Raw genomic sequence first — 17,112 nt, 5'->3', positions numbered from 1 at the left:
ATGCATTTGTTTTCATACAAATACGATTTCGTCCACAAATTATTTTTTTTTGTATTTTTTTACTAAAACGTAAACGAAAGCCCTACAAACTAAAAATATAAATGAAACGAAAGGGTAAATGCCGAATGCATTACCGTTTTGTTTCGTTCGTTTAATAGATTCCGTGCTGCAGGGGAATTAACCCCCACAGCACAGAGAAATAACTGCCCATTCGCAAAAAGTAGCGCTACCAGCTCCCTCCTTGTAATAATATTCATCCCAACCCACTCACCCACCCCGCATTAAAACCTATGGGGGTCACTATGAGGTTAAATCCTTCTGCATGCCCCTACTCGTAGTGTGAGTAGGGGCATATCGCCTAAACAAATTTAAAAGTATTAGTGACTGGGCAGCTATTGGGAAAGCAAATACCTCAAATGGGGGGGACATAGTGCCCCCCCCCCCCACGCACCCACCCATGACCCACGTGGGGGCTATTAATATAAATTGGGGGTACCTAATGTCCCGCCCTGGTCCCAGCCCATAAGCGGTGGGTGGGGACCTTAATTAAATAGATAATGGGGGGATCTAATGTCCCACCCATGAGCGGCTGGTGGGGATCCTAATAAATTAAAGGGGGGACCTAATGTCCCCTCTGGTTCCCACCCATGAGCGGTGGGTGGGGACCCTAGATAAATATACAATAGTGGGGGACCTAATGTCCCCCCCAGGTGGACTGGCAGGTGGGGACCCCACAAATAATAAAGTGACTAGGGGTCCCCAAGCCTTAAGTCACTCCCCCCCCCAATAAAAATACCCTACCTACCCCCTCACCCTAATAATAGTGAGGGGGGATATTGTCAGGGTACCTGGAGTCTCTACCTTTGAGAGAGGTAGAGACTTAGAAGTTTATCCGTCCGGACGCCATGTCTCCTCGGTCTCCCGCGGTTCACTCGGTCTTACTAACGCCGGCCGCGAGGGAGTCACTTCCTTTTATAACAGGAGGACCGGAGGTAGACGTCATGACGCCAACCCGGAACATCCTGCCACTCAAATCTCGGGAGACGAATCAGGACTCGCCGGAGGCGTGTCTTCTCTCCCTAGCCAGGATACTTAACGGTGGTTCTCTCATTCACTCATTGCCCTGTCGTGGTTCTAGTCCGCCTAGTCACACAGTGCTTTGTTATTCACTTGTCTTTTGGTTCTGACCCGGCTTTGTTGTTTACTCTCCTGCCTTTCTGTTATCCTTGACCCGGCTTGTCTCTCGCTTACCTGTCCTCTCGTTTCCTCGACCTCGGCTTGTCTCTGACCATTCTATTGTAGTTATACGTTAAGTCCGGCCATTCTAAGGACCGGTATACGTATCTGCTACTCTTTGTACTCTGCGTGTTGGATCCCTGACCCGATCCTGACATTACGACAGGGACATGGATCCTGCAGGTACAAATTGTCAGCTTGGTTCTCCTGATCCTAGGTTTGACGCCATGGATCATAGGATGGATCAGATGGCTCTAGCACTACAGGCGCTGCTGTCTCGCCCTATTAATCCACCTGAGGAGAGGCGTAATACTTCTGCTTCTTCTGTGGGTTCGGGGTTAGAGGTAGCTACTGTAGGTGCTTCTTCCCAAGTTACCCCACCTGTACGTTATGCTGGTTCTCCTGAGAGGTGTCGTGGCTTTTTGAACCAGATCAGTATTCATTTCGAGCTACAGCCCCGTTCATACCCTACTGATAGGGCAAAGGTGGGATTTATTATTACCTTACTCATTGAGAAAGCTCTGAGATGGGCTAATCCGTTGTGGGAGAATGATAATCCATTAGTCTATAACTATAGTTCCTTTGTAGCTGCTTTTAAAAGAACTTTTGACCCTCCTGGCAGGAAGGCCAATGCAGCCAGATTACTGTTGCGCCTTAGACAAGACAACCAAACACTTGTGGATTATGCACTAGAGTTCAGGTCTTTGGCGGCAGAGGTAAAATGGAATGAACAGGCCTATATAGACGTATTCTTAAATGGATTATCTGATGTAATACTTGATGAGTTAGCGACAAGAGAGCTTCCCGAGAACCTGGAGGACTTAATTTCCTTTATCTCTCGTATTGACGAACGTCTAAGGGAGAGACAGAATACTCGAGATAGAACCGCTAAATCTTCCTCTAGACTAGCACCATCGTTTCAAATTTCTGAAACCAAAGATCCACAGGTTTCAGAACCTATGCAGTTAGGCCTTACTCGTCTCTCAGAGGAGGAGAGACAGTACAGGAGAAGAGAGGGACTGTGTATGTATTGTGGGTCCAGAGGTCATGTACGTTTGAGCTGTCCCAGCCGTCCGGGAAACGCTCGCACCTAAGTTTCTCTAGAGGACAGACCTTGGGTGTTTCGATTTTGTCCTCTACTCATAACTACCAAGAACATAGACTCCTATTACCGGTCTCTTTAACTTGGGAGAAGGGAACTTTAGAAACTATGGCATTGATAGACTCCGGCGCTGCTGAGAATTTTATCGACCAAAAGTTTCTCACCAAACACACTATCCCATCCCAGTTAAGGAAGACACCCTTGGCTGTTGAAGCCATTGATGGTAGACCTTTAGTTGAGCCTGTGATTTTCCGGGAGACCACACCTCTTTACTTAACTACTGGTATTCTACACAAGGAGGAAATATCCCTACTACTCATTTCATCCCCTTCTGTTCCCATAGTCCTGGGATACTCCTGGCTTAAGAGACATAACCCCGTTATAGATTGGAAATCAGGGGAAATAGTTTCATGGGGTCAGAATTGTCAAGAGAATTGTTTAAAGAAAGTGTCACCTCTTTGTAGTGTCAACTCACTTAATAACGCTACTGACTCTACCAAAGTACAGATACCGTCCTTGTATCAAGATTTAAAGGCAGTATTTGACAAAAGAAAGGCTGATACCTTACCACCACATAGGCCTTTTGATTGCAAAATTAATTTACTTTCTGGTACCATGCCCCCCAGGGGTCATGTATACCCTTTGTCCACGAATGAAAACTTAGTTCTAGAAGAGTATATTCGTGAAAACCTAGACAAGGGGTTCATTAGAAGATCCTCCTCTCCTGCTGGGGCTGGATTCTTTTTTGTTAAAAAGAAGGATGGTTCTTTAAGACCTTGCATTGACTACCGAGGCCTTAACAAGATAACCATCAGAAATGTTTATCCGATTCCCTTGATCACCGAGCTTTTTGATCGATTAAAAAGTTCTAAAATTTTCACTAAGTTAGACCTTAGAGGTGCTTATAATTTGGTGAGAATCCACGACGGTGACGAGTGGAAAACTGCATTCAATACTCGATATGGGCACTATGAGTATACTGTAATGCCTTTTGGTCTCTGCAATGCTCCGGCGGTATTTCAGGACCTTATTAATGAGGTTCTTAGGGAGTTTCAAGATGACTGTGTAATTGTATACCTTGATGATATTCTTATACATTCCAGGGATATTGAGACTCACCACAGACAAGTCAGAAGGGTTTTACACAAACTTCTTCAGCATGGCTTGTACTGCAAACTAGAGAAATGCAGCTTTGACCAATCCCAAACTACTTTTCTTGGTTATGTGATTTCTGGGGAGGGGTTTGAAATGGACCCGGAGAAGCTCCAATCCATATTAGAGTGGCCTTTACCTAAGGGTCTCAAGGCTATCCAGAGATTCATTGGTTTCTCTAATTACTACAGACGTTTCATTAAGGGATACTCCTCTATCATTGCTCCCATCACCAACATGACCAAACAAGGGGCTGAGACTAAGAATTGGTCTACTGAAGCACTTCTGGCTTTTAAGACACTCAAAGAGCTGTTTGCTTCCGCACCAATTTTAGTTCACCCTGATACTACTCTACCTTTCCTACTCGAAGTTGACGCTTCTGAGACAGGTATAGGTGCTGTTCTGTCCCAAAGGTTGGGTGTAGATAAACCATTACATCCTTGTGGATACTTTTCCAAAAAATTGTCAGGTACTGAAAGCAGATATGACATTGGTGACAGGGAACTACTAGCGGTTATAATGGCCTTGAAGGAGTGGAGACATTTATTGGAGGGTACTTTGCATCCTGTTACTATTTTGACAGATCATAAAAACTTATCCTATATTGGGGAGGCTAAACGACTATCATCTAGACAGGTTCGTTGGTCCATATTTCTCACTCACTTCAACTACGTACTCACATATAGGCCAGGTTCTAAGAATTCTAAAGCCGACGCCTTATCTCGCCAATATGAACCTGCTGCCGTATCTGAGCCGGTTTTGTCCTCTATAGTACCCAAGTGTAACATTATCGCTAACACTACTCTCAAAGTTCATTCCCCGCTACTTGATCAGATAAGGAACTTGCAGCATCTGGCACCTAGACTGACTCCGGCTTCCAGACTTTTCGTTCCCCCTGAACTTCAATTGGAGCTCTTACAGTGTCTTCACGAGAGTAAGGTGGCTGGTCATCCGGGTGTTCGCAAGACGTATTCTTTGATCTCCAAGGATTTCTGGTGGCCGTCGTTACGGAAGGATATTAAGGATTTTATCGGGGTTTGTGTGGTCTGTACTAAAACTAAACTACCGCATTCGCTTCCTTGTGGTCTTCTACAACCGCTGGAAATTCCTGACAAACCTTGGTCCTGTGTGGCAATGGACTTTATTGTGGATCTGCCTGTTTCTAAAAAGCACACTGTTATCCTCACCGTAGTCGATAGGTTTACCAAGATGGCACATTTCGTACCTTTGCCTAAACTCCCGACTTCCCCTGAATTGGCGGAGGTCTTTGCTAAAGAGATTTTTCGCTTGCATGGGATTCCTTCGGAGATCACTTCTGATAGAGGCTCCCAATTTGTTTCGCGTTTTTGGAGGTCGTTCTGTTCTCAATTAGGCATCAAATTGAATTTTTCGTCCGCCTATCATCCTCAGTCTAACGGAGCTGCTGAACGAACTAACCAGAAGATTGAGCAATACTTACGTTGTTTTGTTTCCGAACACCAGGACGATTGGGTCGGTTTGATTCCTTGGGCAGAGTTTGTGCACAACAATCTCGTTTGTGACTCCACGCATTCAAGTCCCTTCTTCATGAACTATGGCTTTCATCCATCCATTCTTCCCCCGGTTTCTCCTTCCCAAGGAGTGCCGTCGGTTGATGTCCATGTGGCCAATTTGAGGAAGTTGTGGGATCAGACTCGACAGATTCTTCTACACAATTCTGTACTGGTTAAGAAACATGCTGACAAACGTAGAAGGGCGGCTCCGAATTTTGTTCCGGGCGATAGAGTGTGGTTGAGCACTAGGAATATTCGTCTTAAAGTTCCTTCCATGAAATTCGCTCCTCGTTATATTGGTCCCTACAGGATCTTGACTCGAATTAACCCAGTGGCATATCGTCTAGCTCTTCCAGCTACTTTACGCATCCCGAACTCCTTTCACGTGTCATTGCTGAAACCTCTAATCTGTAACAGATTCTCCTCCACAATCGCCCCTCCGCGTCCTGTTCAGGTGGAGGGTCAGGAGGAATATGAGGTTAACTCCATTATTGATTCTCGTGTCTCCCGGGGGCGAGTACAATATTTAGTTGACTGGAAGGGATATGGTCCTGAGGAGAGGAGTTGGGTACCACAAGAGGATGTTCATGCTCCTCGTCTTCGCAGGGCATTTCACTCCCGCTTTCCATCTCGCCCCGGCTCCTTCCGCCCGGTGGGCGTATCTGAGGGGGGGGGTACTGTCAGGGTACCTGGAGTCTCTACCTTTGAGAGAGGTAGAGACTTAGAAGTTTATCCGTCCGGACGCCATGTCTCCTCGGTCTCCCGCGGTTCACTCGGTCTTACTAACGCCGGCCGCGAGGGAGTCACTTCCTTTTATAACAGGAGGACCGGAGGTAGACGTCATGACGCCAACCCGGAACATCCTGCCACTCAAATCTCGGGAGACGAATCAGGACTCGCCGGAGGCGTGTCTTCTCTCCCTAGCCAGGATACTTAACGGTGGTTCTCTCATTCACTCATTGCCCTGTCGTGGTTCTAGTCCGCCTAGTCACACAGTGCTTTGTTATTCACTTGTCTTTTGGTTCTGACCCGGCTTTGTTGTTTACTCTCCTGCCTTTCTGTTATCCTTGACCCGGCTTGTCTCTCGCTTACCTGTCCTCTCGTTTCCTCGACCTCGGCTTGTCTCTGACCATTCTATTGTAGTTATACGTTAAGTCCGGCCATTCTAAGGACCGGTATACGTATCTGCTACTCTTTGTACTCTGCGTGTTGGATCCCTGACCCGATCCTGACAGATATAAACTAACCCTGTAAAATAAAATTTCATACTTACCATTTTATGTCTTCTTTTTTTTTTTTTTTTAAGTATTTTTTTAGCCCCAAAAAGGCCAAATAAAAAACCATAATACCCGACGAACTTTGAAAATAAAATAAAAAACCAGAGCGCCCTGCAATTAGGCTCAGAGCGCTCTGATTGGTTGGTTTAAGCCATTTCAGAATCAGATTGCTCCGACAGGTAAAGGAAGAGACCGCGAGCAGGGGCATGCGGGAGAATTTAACCTCCGTTTTATTAATATGGAGGTCATAGTGACCCCCCATAGGTTTTAATGCAGGGGGTAAGGAATAGTTATTTATTTATTACAAGGAGGGAGCTGGTAGTGCTGCTGGCTCCCTTCTTTTTTTTTTTTCGCATGCGTAGTGCTGTTTTCGTCCTAATGGCCGAAAACAAATTATTTTTGTAACAAATTTCGGTCAAAAACAAATGGTTTGCGGACGAAATTCAGGATTGACAAATGAAATTTCTATTTAGTACGAAATCATTCTGTCGCAATTACTGTATGACCCAACACACAAAACCATGTAAAACACAATGAACAAGGATAACGTATACGGGCCTTAGAATGGCCGGACTTAACGTAAATAAAGAATGGTCAAAATACTAGCCGAGGTCAGGGACACAGAAAGAGACACAACCAGGGGACAAGCCAAAAGTCAAGGATACCAGAAATATGGGAAAGTAAAAAAACAAGCCAAAGTCAAATACCAAAAAGAACTAGAATAGGAACGCACTCTCTGTTAAGAGGAGGCACGGGAGACGTGACACATTCGTGCGAAATGAAAATTTCACTGGTGCACATGTCTAATATTCATTAGCATGGCATTGTGAAATTTACACAAGATTTCAGATTTGAAGATTTGAGATGCCTGTGCTGAGATAGCTCAGTGGTTAGTGCTTTAACTGTATCAGTACAATTGCAGCCAGATCAAATCAGATTCAATTTTTACAATGTCAATGAAATCAGTACCAATAATCTGATTACGAATAACATCATGTTCCCTGCATTGCCTATCTTTCATTTGGAAAGGGTCCCTGGTAATCCAGTGATTGTAGTGCAAGATACTGTTCACCAAATTGCAGAAATTAAATTCTTTGACATGGGCAATACAAATATGTAAGCTTATTGTGTATTTTTATTTATTTATTTTTGTAAAATAATGCTTGCCTTTTTTTTTTTTTTTTTTAAGGAGGATGACGCATCTATCAATCTGCTCGATCCTTTGTGGTCAGATATACAACAAGAACTGAAGATAATTGAATCCGAAGAAGAGCTTCCTGCAGAGATTAACCAAACTTTGTTGCCGTGTGATCAAGAGACATCTTTACAGCTAAACAAACCTTCTGATGGGTTTATATGTATTCTTGTTTCACCAAAACTTAATGAGGGTTACAGTGAAAATTCATTTGTACTAGATAATATGAGTGTGAAAGATGAAAACCGAACTCCAGACTCTGATCCATCAATTCAGACAAAACTGGAAAAAAACATTATAACTGCTTCCTCCTCTGGTATTCTCCAGAATGATGGCACTGATCTACCACTACCTCAAGAACAGCAGCAAAATACAGACAAAGAGCAGACGTTTATAACCATGAGAGAGATGTGGCCAAATCATGACTTAAGCAAGGACGAGAGTAACATGAGTTTCGTAAGTATAAAAGGGCATAACCCTTGTGTAACACAGGTTGAAAGTCAAACGGAAAGTGATTGTAAATTGGAAGTGGTTTCAGACATTGTCTCGTTACCAAGGGAAGATGACCAGGAATTGAAGAGAATAGAGAGAAAATCGAATGGGTCTTTGGAAAATGATGAGGATACCGTGGCAGATAGCATACATACTTTTGAATTGGATGAGTTTTGGGAAGATCATCAGTGGGTGACAAGTCCTCTGCACTCACCAAAACTAAAAAATATTCCAGAAAAAGAAGTACAAGTGATGCAGAGAAGGGGAACAGGGGAGCTTTATAAAAGACCAGAATTTACTCGCAGTCTGTCATTGGATAGTAAGGATAGTCGAACAAGTCAATGGACACGTAGACATACTGGAATGCTTAAAGCAGAAGGAGTTATTAGTGCTAAGATGGAAATCAATAACATATTAAAACCATTCTCAAAAAATAACCTTGAACATCGACAGTTTGACCAAAACCCTTTAGATCTTCCTGAATTACTAGTGCACAACGAGTCCTTTGCTGGGCAGCAAATTGATAGAAGGCAGAAGAACCAACCTGTAGTAGATGTTTTAAGTATGAATGACAAAGGGCCTCTACATTCTAATCTGCTACTGTCTACAGTACCTCTGAATTCCAAACCTATGTTGCCTGCAGTACCTTTAAATTCTATTGATTGTCCACATGAATTACAGAGTAGAAATTCTTCATCCATGGTTTGTAATCCAGAACCGGCAGTAAACAATTTTAGTAGTAACACAGAAGATCCAAACGATAGACCAAAAACCAGACCATCGTCTTTAACTTTGGATTCCTCTGTAACAAGTACATATTTTACATTTGAAAGTGCACCTCACCACAACTCCAACAATCTGCAAAGGCAGCAAATTGAGACAATTAGTTCAGCCTCCAAAATGTCATCATCTGACCGATCCATTCACACAACCCAGTGGCAAGATGAGGCCTGGATGCTTCAGCCACGTCTACAAACACAAGTAGCAGAATTGGATTCTGTGCCTATAACCCATGCACCATCAGGTCGTCGGAACTCTGCACCTGTGAGCGTGTCTGCCATCAGAGCCTCCTTCATGATCAAGTTATGTCAAGCTAAAGCTGTGCCAGTAATACCCCCTAAAATTCAGTATACCCAAATTCCGCAACCATTGCAGACTGTTAATGCAGATTCTGAGGTGTCTCTGCTTGAGAAAAAACATGGTCCATCTGAATGCAATTTTATTCCACAACAGACTGATACAACATACACAGGGCAAACCAACATTCCAAAAAGTCCTAAACCCGAGGAGAAATCCGTGGAGGAAAAAGAAAACAATGATCCAATTTCATTGGAGTCCTCCCAACATTCCAGTTTAAACTGCTCCACAGACACCAACCACAATGGTGCTCAAGAAGGTCCTGTGTTACGGAGAAAGCGTACATCAGATGGGGAAGCTACTGGGGACACGCCCTTGTCATCCAAAATTGAACGACCTTCTTTGGTTTCAAAGCATTCATTCAGGTCCAGACCAGGAAGACCTCAAAGCCTAATTCTTTTCAGCCCACCATTTCCAATCATGGACCATCCTTCTCCAGGTGACTCAAGAATCCTACTAACTCCCATAAAATGTCCTTCTCAAACATCTTCTCAAGAGTCTACAAATGAAGCTCAGAGGACACCTGATGGGGTCCTACTCAGGAACAAACTGACAATCCCAAAAAATGGTCAACGTCTCGAGACTTCCACAAGTTGTTTCTACCAGCCACAGAGGAGATCTGTTATTCTCGACAGTCGAAGTGGAAGACAAATTGAATAGTTGCTATAAGCAAATTTGTGCCTTTACAAGTACCAGAATTATGGCAACATGTTTTATGTATTTTGCCAAAGATTATATTATTTTGTTTCCTATGTTATATTTTTTATATTCACTTAATTTCTCCTCTTTATGATTGGATATGTTTCGTTCCATATCATAAAATAATTTTAAGTGTTTAATTTAAGTATAAGCAGAACTCTTCTCATAAATGTTCTTTTTTTTTTTTTTATGGATTCTTACAGACCTCTTCGTAAGGTTTGGTGAGTTTCTTTCTTGATTAAGTGCTCTGCGACGACTGTACAGATTCTTTTTCTAAAATATGCAGAATTACATATAGCTGCAGTGCAGTTCATATAATATACATACAACTAACCCTAAGGCAATTAATGACAATCAATGACAAACAAGGACATGCTATTATATAAGATAGAATGATACAAACATTTTGCTTTAATTATTAAAGGGAAACTGTCACTTCTCTGAATATTGCACAAATGAATAAAATAAAACGTGAAAATCAGTTATTACTTGTGTTAACATTTTTTTCCATCTCATATTAAAGGTTTAGCAACGGACGCCACATTTCAGTTAAGTCCTGGCAGACTCATGGCACATATTGCTGTGTATCTCAAGCTATAATTTAAAGGCAGACCTTATAAAAATGATTGAACAGGGAGCCAACATGAAGGCATTCAACTCTGGAATATAGCTCTGTGGCAATCTCTATCTAATTTTTCAGACCTCACAAATACTTGTTTCTAAAACATAGGAAGTTAGTGAACTTTAAAAAGTTGTGGGAAGTGGCAGTTTCCCTTTAATAGTGGCTGCTAGTGCATTTGGGCCTTTGATTTGAAGCGTGAACTTAAAACCCAAAAATCTATAGCACTTTTCAACATATCTAAAGTATATTTGCTATTTTTGTTTTTTAAAATATTTGCGATCTTATTTGTCAACAGCAAGAGATTTAAAAGGAGCAGGTATCTTGATACTTCTTCCAAGTCAAACATATGGCAAGATAACCATTTTAGTTTATATTGGTTGCATATTAGAGAATAATATTTAAAGATTATTTGCTTTTATGATAATTTGGCTTGCCCTAAAATTGCTCAGTTTAAAGAAATATTAGTGCTTGAAAGTAAGGATGTTTGTTTTCATAGAATTTCCATTTGTGTAACTGTATACCCCCTCCTCACTAATGTGACACTGTTGCTACAATGAAGTGGTCCTGCCACCTTTAAGTTTTTTAGAAGTTTCAGTGTTAAACACACCTTTATTGGGCGTCTTCTTGACAGCCACTAGTGGTGCTTCTTCCTCTAAAACTAAGTGGAACTCGCTTGTGAAGGTAGCTATCTTAGAAACCATCACAACTTCCAAGCCCCTGCTGACCGTTACTGCAAACACCAACCAATCAGAATTTGTGACTTGTACAATTTGTTACTGTGCAGGAAATGAGAAGAAGATTCTTTGAATGCCCTGGTGATACTTGGTGCTCTCACCGGCCCGAGAAGAAGGAAGGATTAGCTAGATACTTTTGTAATCAACTCTCCTTTCCCTTTAAGTTGCTGTAGGTGACTTGAAGCTGAACCAGGCAATTACACAATTTAAACTGCTGTAAATGTTGGCTTAAATTATTGGAGCTCCAAAATAACAATTCTCTATTTGTTTAGTGCTGTAGTCACTCTCTCAGTGTAGATTTATTCCCTAGACAGTAATCCAGTAATCCAGAACTTAAAGGGTTACTCCAAGTACCATAACAACTTCAGTGATTTGAACCAGTCGTGGAGTATGTATGTGAAACGCTGCATATACGGAGTTTAACCCCTTTGCTGTGTCATTGGGGCAGCAAGACTTGCATGCAAACTAATGTTGAATCTGTGCATAATTCTATGCAGAGCGTTGCATTCATTGGCCAAGAGAGGTAATCTGGCACTGTCAACCAATTAATGACCGGTGGTAGCTATATAGAACCCTTGGCGTCTGGCAGGGACCTAGAGAGCAGGGCGTTATATGTTATCAGAGCATTGAAAAACAACTTGCCCTGTTACCGGCAAACGGGACCAGAGTTCTCCTGGCATCAAAACCAGTACAGCGGGCTTATGATAGTTATGATAGTTGGTGAAACCCTTTCATTTTAAAATTTGAGATTTTCTTCTTCTTCTTTTTTTTTTTTTTTTTTTTCCGACTATCTTTATTTTCAACAGTTGGTCAATTACAACAATAAGAGATATTTTCTATGTCTGCCATTTTCATTTCTATTTTGTAACTAATTTTGCAACCCTATTTTCAAACATCGATATTCCCTTAAGAACATCCATTCATAAAATGCTCCTTTAATATTAAGTTAGTGGAACTAGCAGTGGGATTAAATCGGTGCTATACGGAGCAAAGTGCAAACAGGATATTAACAGTAGTTCATAAGCAAAATGGCTCTTATGTGTTACCTGTTTTCTAATAGACCAGTTCATTTTATTCTTAAAATAATGTTCTGCGGTTCTATAAAAACATGTAGAATGACTGTATAATATTCGCACATGTTTATTGACTATACTGTTTGTGTGTTATGTAACTGTGTGTAAAAATATCTAAGCAGTGCTCCTGAAACTAATTTGTACAATAATATAAATATGGAAAAAGTATATATAAATATATATATATATATATATTAGAAGGTAGGCAGTGTAACTGGACGCAGAATTGTGCAAAAAAAAAAAAAAGAGGTGCTTATGTTGTCTTTAAAATGTATCACTTTCTAATAAAACTGGAAAATCTCTAAATGAAGTGTTGAATCTTTTTAACTTTTTGTGATCGCTGGTAAAGATGAGCCATTTCATAGTTGAGTAAAAAGAGTCATTATATTACTATTATTATTATTATTTTTATTATTTATATAGCACCATCAGATTCCGTAGCGCTGTACAATGGGTGGACTAACAGACATGTAATTGTAACCAGACAACTGGACATACAGGAACAGAGAGGTGGAGGACCCTGCTCAATGAGCTTACATTCTAGAGGGAGTGGGGTATAGTGACACAAAGGATAAAAGTAGGGGTATGAAGTACGTTGTTAGAAAAGTATTCACTGAGGGCTTAGTAGGTCATTTTGACAGTTGCAGGAGAGGAGTCATGGAGGGTGGGGGATGAAAACCTGCTAACAGTTTAATTGATATGCTTTCTTGAAGAAGTGAGTTTTCAATGATTTTTTGAATGAGTGGAGACTGGGTGAAATTCTTACAGAGAAGGGAAGAGAGTTCCACAGAAGAGGTGCACCCCTGGAAAAGTCTTGGAGGCGAGCGTTAGAGGTGGGAGTACGGACAGAGGATAAACGTAGGTCTTTGGCAGAGTGTAGGGGCCTCAACGGGACATACTTGTGTATTAGGGAGGATAGGTAGGTTGGAGCAGCATTATGTAGGCATTATGTATGACTTGTAAGCAAGCACCAGAATTTGAAATTGAGCTCTATATCCAACTGGGAGCCAATGCAGGGACTGACAGAGCGTGGGAACGTGAGAGGTGTGAGCGGACAAGAAAATGAGCCTTGCCGCTGCATTCATTATAGATTGCAATAATGCAACCTGGGAACACGTAAGACCACTGAGAAGGGTATTGCAGAAGTCAAGGCGAGAGAGAACAAGAGTATGGACCAGCATCTTAGCTGCATCCGAGGTTAAATAGGGGCGGATGCACGCTATGTTTTTGAGATGGAAGCGACAGGATTTGGTGATTGATTGGACGTGAGGGGTGAAGGAGAGGTTGGAGTCAAAAAGAACACCCAGGCAGCGAGCCTGCGAGGTAGAGGTGATGGTAGCGCTGTTGACTTGGAGACAGACAGACACGGGAGTAGCAACACTTGAGGGAGGAAAGACCAGAAGTTCTGTTTTGGACCGGTTGAGATTAAGGAAGTGAGCAGCCATCCAGTTGGAAAACGAAGAGAGGCAGTCAGAGACACGAGTCAAGATGGGCGGAGGGAGATCAGGAGAGGACAAGTAGATTTGCGTGTCATCTGCATAGAAATGATATTGGAAGCCAAACGAGCTGATGAGTTTACCAAGGTAGGCAGTATAGATAGAGAACAGTAGGGGACCAAGGACTGAACCTTGGGTGACGCCGACAGAGTGGTTGGGGAAAGAGGCAGAGTCAGAGAAATAAACACTGAAAGAGCGCTGGGAGAGGTAGGAGGAGCACCAGGAGAGAGCAGTATCCCGTAGACCAAAGTTACGGAGAATGCGAATAAGCTGTTGATGATCAACAATGTCAAAGGCAGCAGAAAGATCAAGGAGAATTAGGATAGAGCAATGGCCGCGAGATTTAGCAGCAATTAAATCGTTGGATACTTTGGTCACAGCCGTTTCGACAGAATGACCAGCGCGGAATCCAGACTGTATATTATACATCATCCGTTATACGTGCACACAGCACATTGCAACAGGGTAAGCACCCATGGATATCTTTTTATTATTTTTTTAAAAGTGTGAATATTTATTTCTTAGTCTTAAATAATAGGTATATTTATTCAATAAACACAGTCATCCTTCATCATTAAGAGTAACATTTGTTTAACTCAACAGGATAGATATTTGAAAATAATTTTAATTTTTTATTTTATTTTACTGATAATTAGTTTTATGTGATAATGCAATCCAATTTTATGGTCTTTATATCCAAACATAACGAGAAACCAAATTTTATACAAAAGTGCAGAATACTAAAAGGTCAGATTAGGTGTACTTTAACGTGCTCCCGGGCACATCTTGCATACACCTATGATATCGCGGTGTTATATACACGATTATATTAGTGTTGAACAGCCCTGAATTGTTTTGCTTTTGTTTGTTTTGTGGGGTTTATTTGCATTATAATGCTTTTTCTTAGTTCATACATGGCTTTTTGTTCAATTGATCCAATTAATTTAAATGTCAATGCTAAGAATAATTGTATATGACACTTAAAATAAATTTTATATGTTAAAGGGACACTCCAGGCACCCAGACCACTTCTGCTCATTGGCGTGGTCTGGGTGTCACCCCCCATCCCCTTAACCCTGCAAGTGTTATTATTGCAGTTTTTATAATCTGTAATAATTACCTTGCATGGTTAAGTCCTCCTCTAGTGGCCTTCAATTAGACAGTCGGTGGGGGAGGAGTGTGGGCGGAGCCTGACCCAGCGCAGAGGGACATCAGGTCAGTTACTGAAAGGGTTTTAACCCCTTTAGTAACATAGGAGAGGGGTGCTGCAGGATCCTGCAGTGCCAGGAAAACGGAGAGTCCCTTTAAAAGAAATGCATTATTTCCTGAATCATTGATTGTTACCTTTTTTTCGATCGATCACATTTTTTCATAAATTGATTGTGTTTAGATTTCCTTATTTCTTTCACACTGATAAGAAATACTTAAAAAAAAATTTTTTTTGTAATCTCTGTCAGCTGCAGATTTTAAGGGACAGCTAATTATTGATATCAAAATAATTCAGTTTCTTTTTTATCGGAAGCTCAGAATTGTGTGTATTACAGAACTTCCGAGTAACCGTATGTAATAGTAACCGTAACACCCATAAAGCATGTGCATCCCATACAAATATTTTGTAGGGACCAAATAGGAAGCATAGTAGTACCCACCTTTGATGATCAGAAGAATAAAAGAAAGGCTTATAACTGCGGGAATTATGAAAATCCCTACAGTTAGAAATACGTGTGTAGGTAAACAAGTACAGGAGATCTTGTTGCACCACGCTATGAAGTGGTGTCCCTTTAAATGTAACTCCAGCGGTTGCAGATATAGAACGGGTGAGTGAGAGTCTCCCTCTATATGAGAAGGCTGTCACAGGGAAATCTCCCCTGTCAGCCACAGCCACAGCGCAGGAAAATGGACTGGCAGTGAGCAAGATCTTTAATCTCCCCAGTGGCCATTCCGCTGCTCTCCTGCCTGCCATGGCATCGGTGGCAAAACCAGACCAGCATTCCATTTACCTGTTAATGCCAGGTCTGCTGTAACTTATGAATACCTAGAACTTTTACTGAAATCCTAATCTTAGTGATAACCAAAATATCAATGTAGTTGGTACCTATCCAATGTTATCCAAATACAGGATTGGCACAAGCTGCCTGAAGATTATGGGTGTTGTGCAGCGGAATGCTCTTTGATATTTTATAAAGGTAAGAATGTTTTCTCTTGGCCTATAACAAAGGCCATCATGATAGAAAGGATTGTGCCATACTTATTTATTGCCACTAGGTGGCATTGCTTTAGAATAGTTGCAAACGTACATTAACAAACTATTTATTACTACTTTATAAAGAGTGTTGTTTTTGTGTCCTTTAGTGGCTAAGGCCATAAAATAACAAATACATAATTGCAGAAACACGAAAACCCATATAATTGGAAAAGAAAGATATGACACTAGTAAAGTGAGTGGGTTGCACTCTTTAAGTGCTGGAATAGTGAATAAGGTACCACCTGCCCTTGCAGGTTTAATTGCTGAATTATGGAACTGAGGCTTTAATGGTTCCATTTGTGAGCAGTTTGCCAAAATCCTTGACTCTACAGCACCTACAGCCTGACCCGTCTGCTGCCGCTCTACAGCATCTACAGTCTGACCCGTCTGCTGCCGCTCTACAGCACCTACAGCCTGACCCGTCTGCTGCCGCTCTACAGCATCTACAGTCTGACCCGTCTGCTGCCGCTCTACAGCACCTACAGCCTGATCCGTCTGCTGCCGCTCTACAGCACCTACAGCCTGACCCGTCTGCTGCCGCTCTACAGCATCTACAGTCTGATCCGTCTGCTGCCGCTCTACAGCATCTACAGTCTGACCCGTCTGCTGCCACTCTACAGCACCTACAGCCTGATCCGTCTGCTGCCGCTCTACAGCACCTACAGCCTGACCCGTCTGCTGACGCTCTACAGCACCTACAGCCTGACCCGTCTGCTGCCGCTCTACAGCACCTACAGCCTGATCCGTCTGCTGACGCTCTACAGCACCTACAGCCTGACCCGTCTGCTACCGCTCTACAGCACCTACATTCTGACCCGTCTGCTACCGCTCTACAGCACCTACAGTCAGGCCCGTCTGCTGACGCTCTACAGCACCTACAGCCTGACCCGTCTTCTGCTGCTCTACAGCACCTACAGCCTGATCCGTCTGCTGCCGCTCTACAGCACCTACAGCCTGACCCGTCTGCTACCGCTCTACAGCACCTACATTCTGACCCGTCTGCTACCGCTCTACAGCACCTACAGTCTGGCCCGTCTGCTGACGCTCTACAGCACCTTCAGCCTGACCCATCTGCTGATGCTCTACAGCACCTACAGCCTGATCTGTCTGCTGACGCTCT

The 17,112-nt window shown here is 42.4% G+C and overlaps 1 protein-coding gene across 1 annotated transcript in view; it reads left to right on the top strand.

Annotated features, from left to right (window-relative positions):
* Window positions 1–11,940, top strand: part of ARHGAP31 (Rho GTPase activating protein 31) — a 167,826-nt gene extending 155,886 nt beyond the window's left edge. The window contains exons 12-13 of the mRNA XM_063446470.1: window positions 7,489–10,926; window positions 11,363–11,940. Of these exons, the coding sequence (XP_063302540.1) occupies window positions 7,489–9,783 (2,295 nt within the window). The 3' untranslated portion in view covers window positions 9,784–10,926; window positions 11,363–11,940. The remainder of the gene's footprint in view (window positions 1–7,488; window positions 10,927–11,362) is intronic.
* Window positions 11,941–17,112: the final 5,172 nt, after the last annotated feature.

This window comes from Pelobates fuscus, chromosome 1, assembly GCF_036172605.1.
Source record: "Pelobates fuscus isolate aPelFus1 chromosome 1, aPelFus1.pri, whole genome shotgun sequence".
Taxonomy (NCBI): domain Eukaryota; kingdom Metazoa; phylum Chordata; class Amphibia; order Anura; family Pelobatidae; genus Pelobates; species Pelobates fuscus.
The sequence above is the reverse complement of the archived record's forward strand: the minus strand, read 5'-3'. Positions and strand labels throughout refer to the sequence as shown.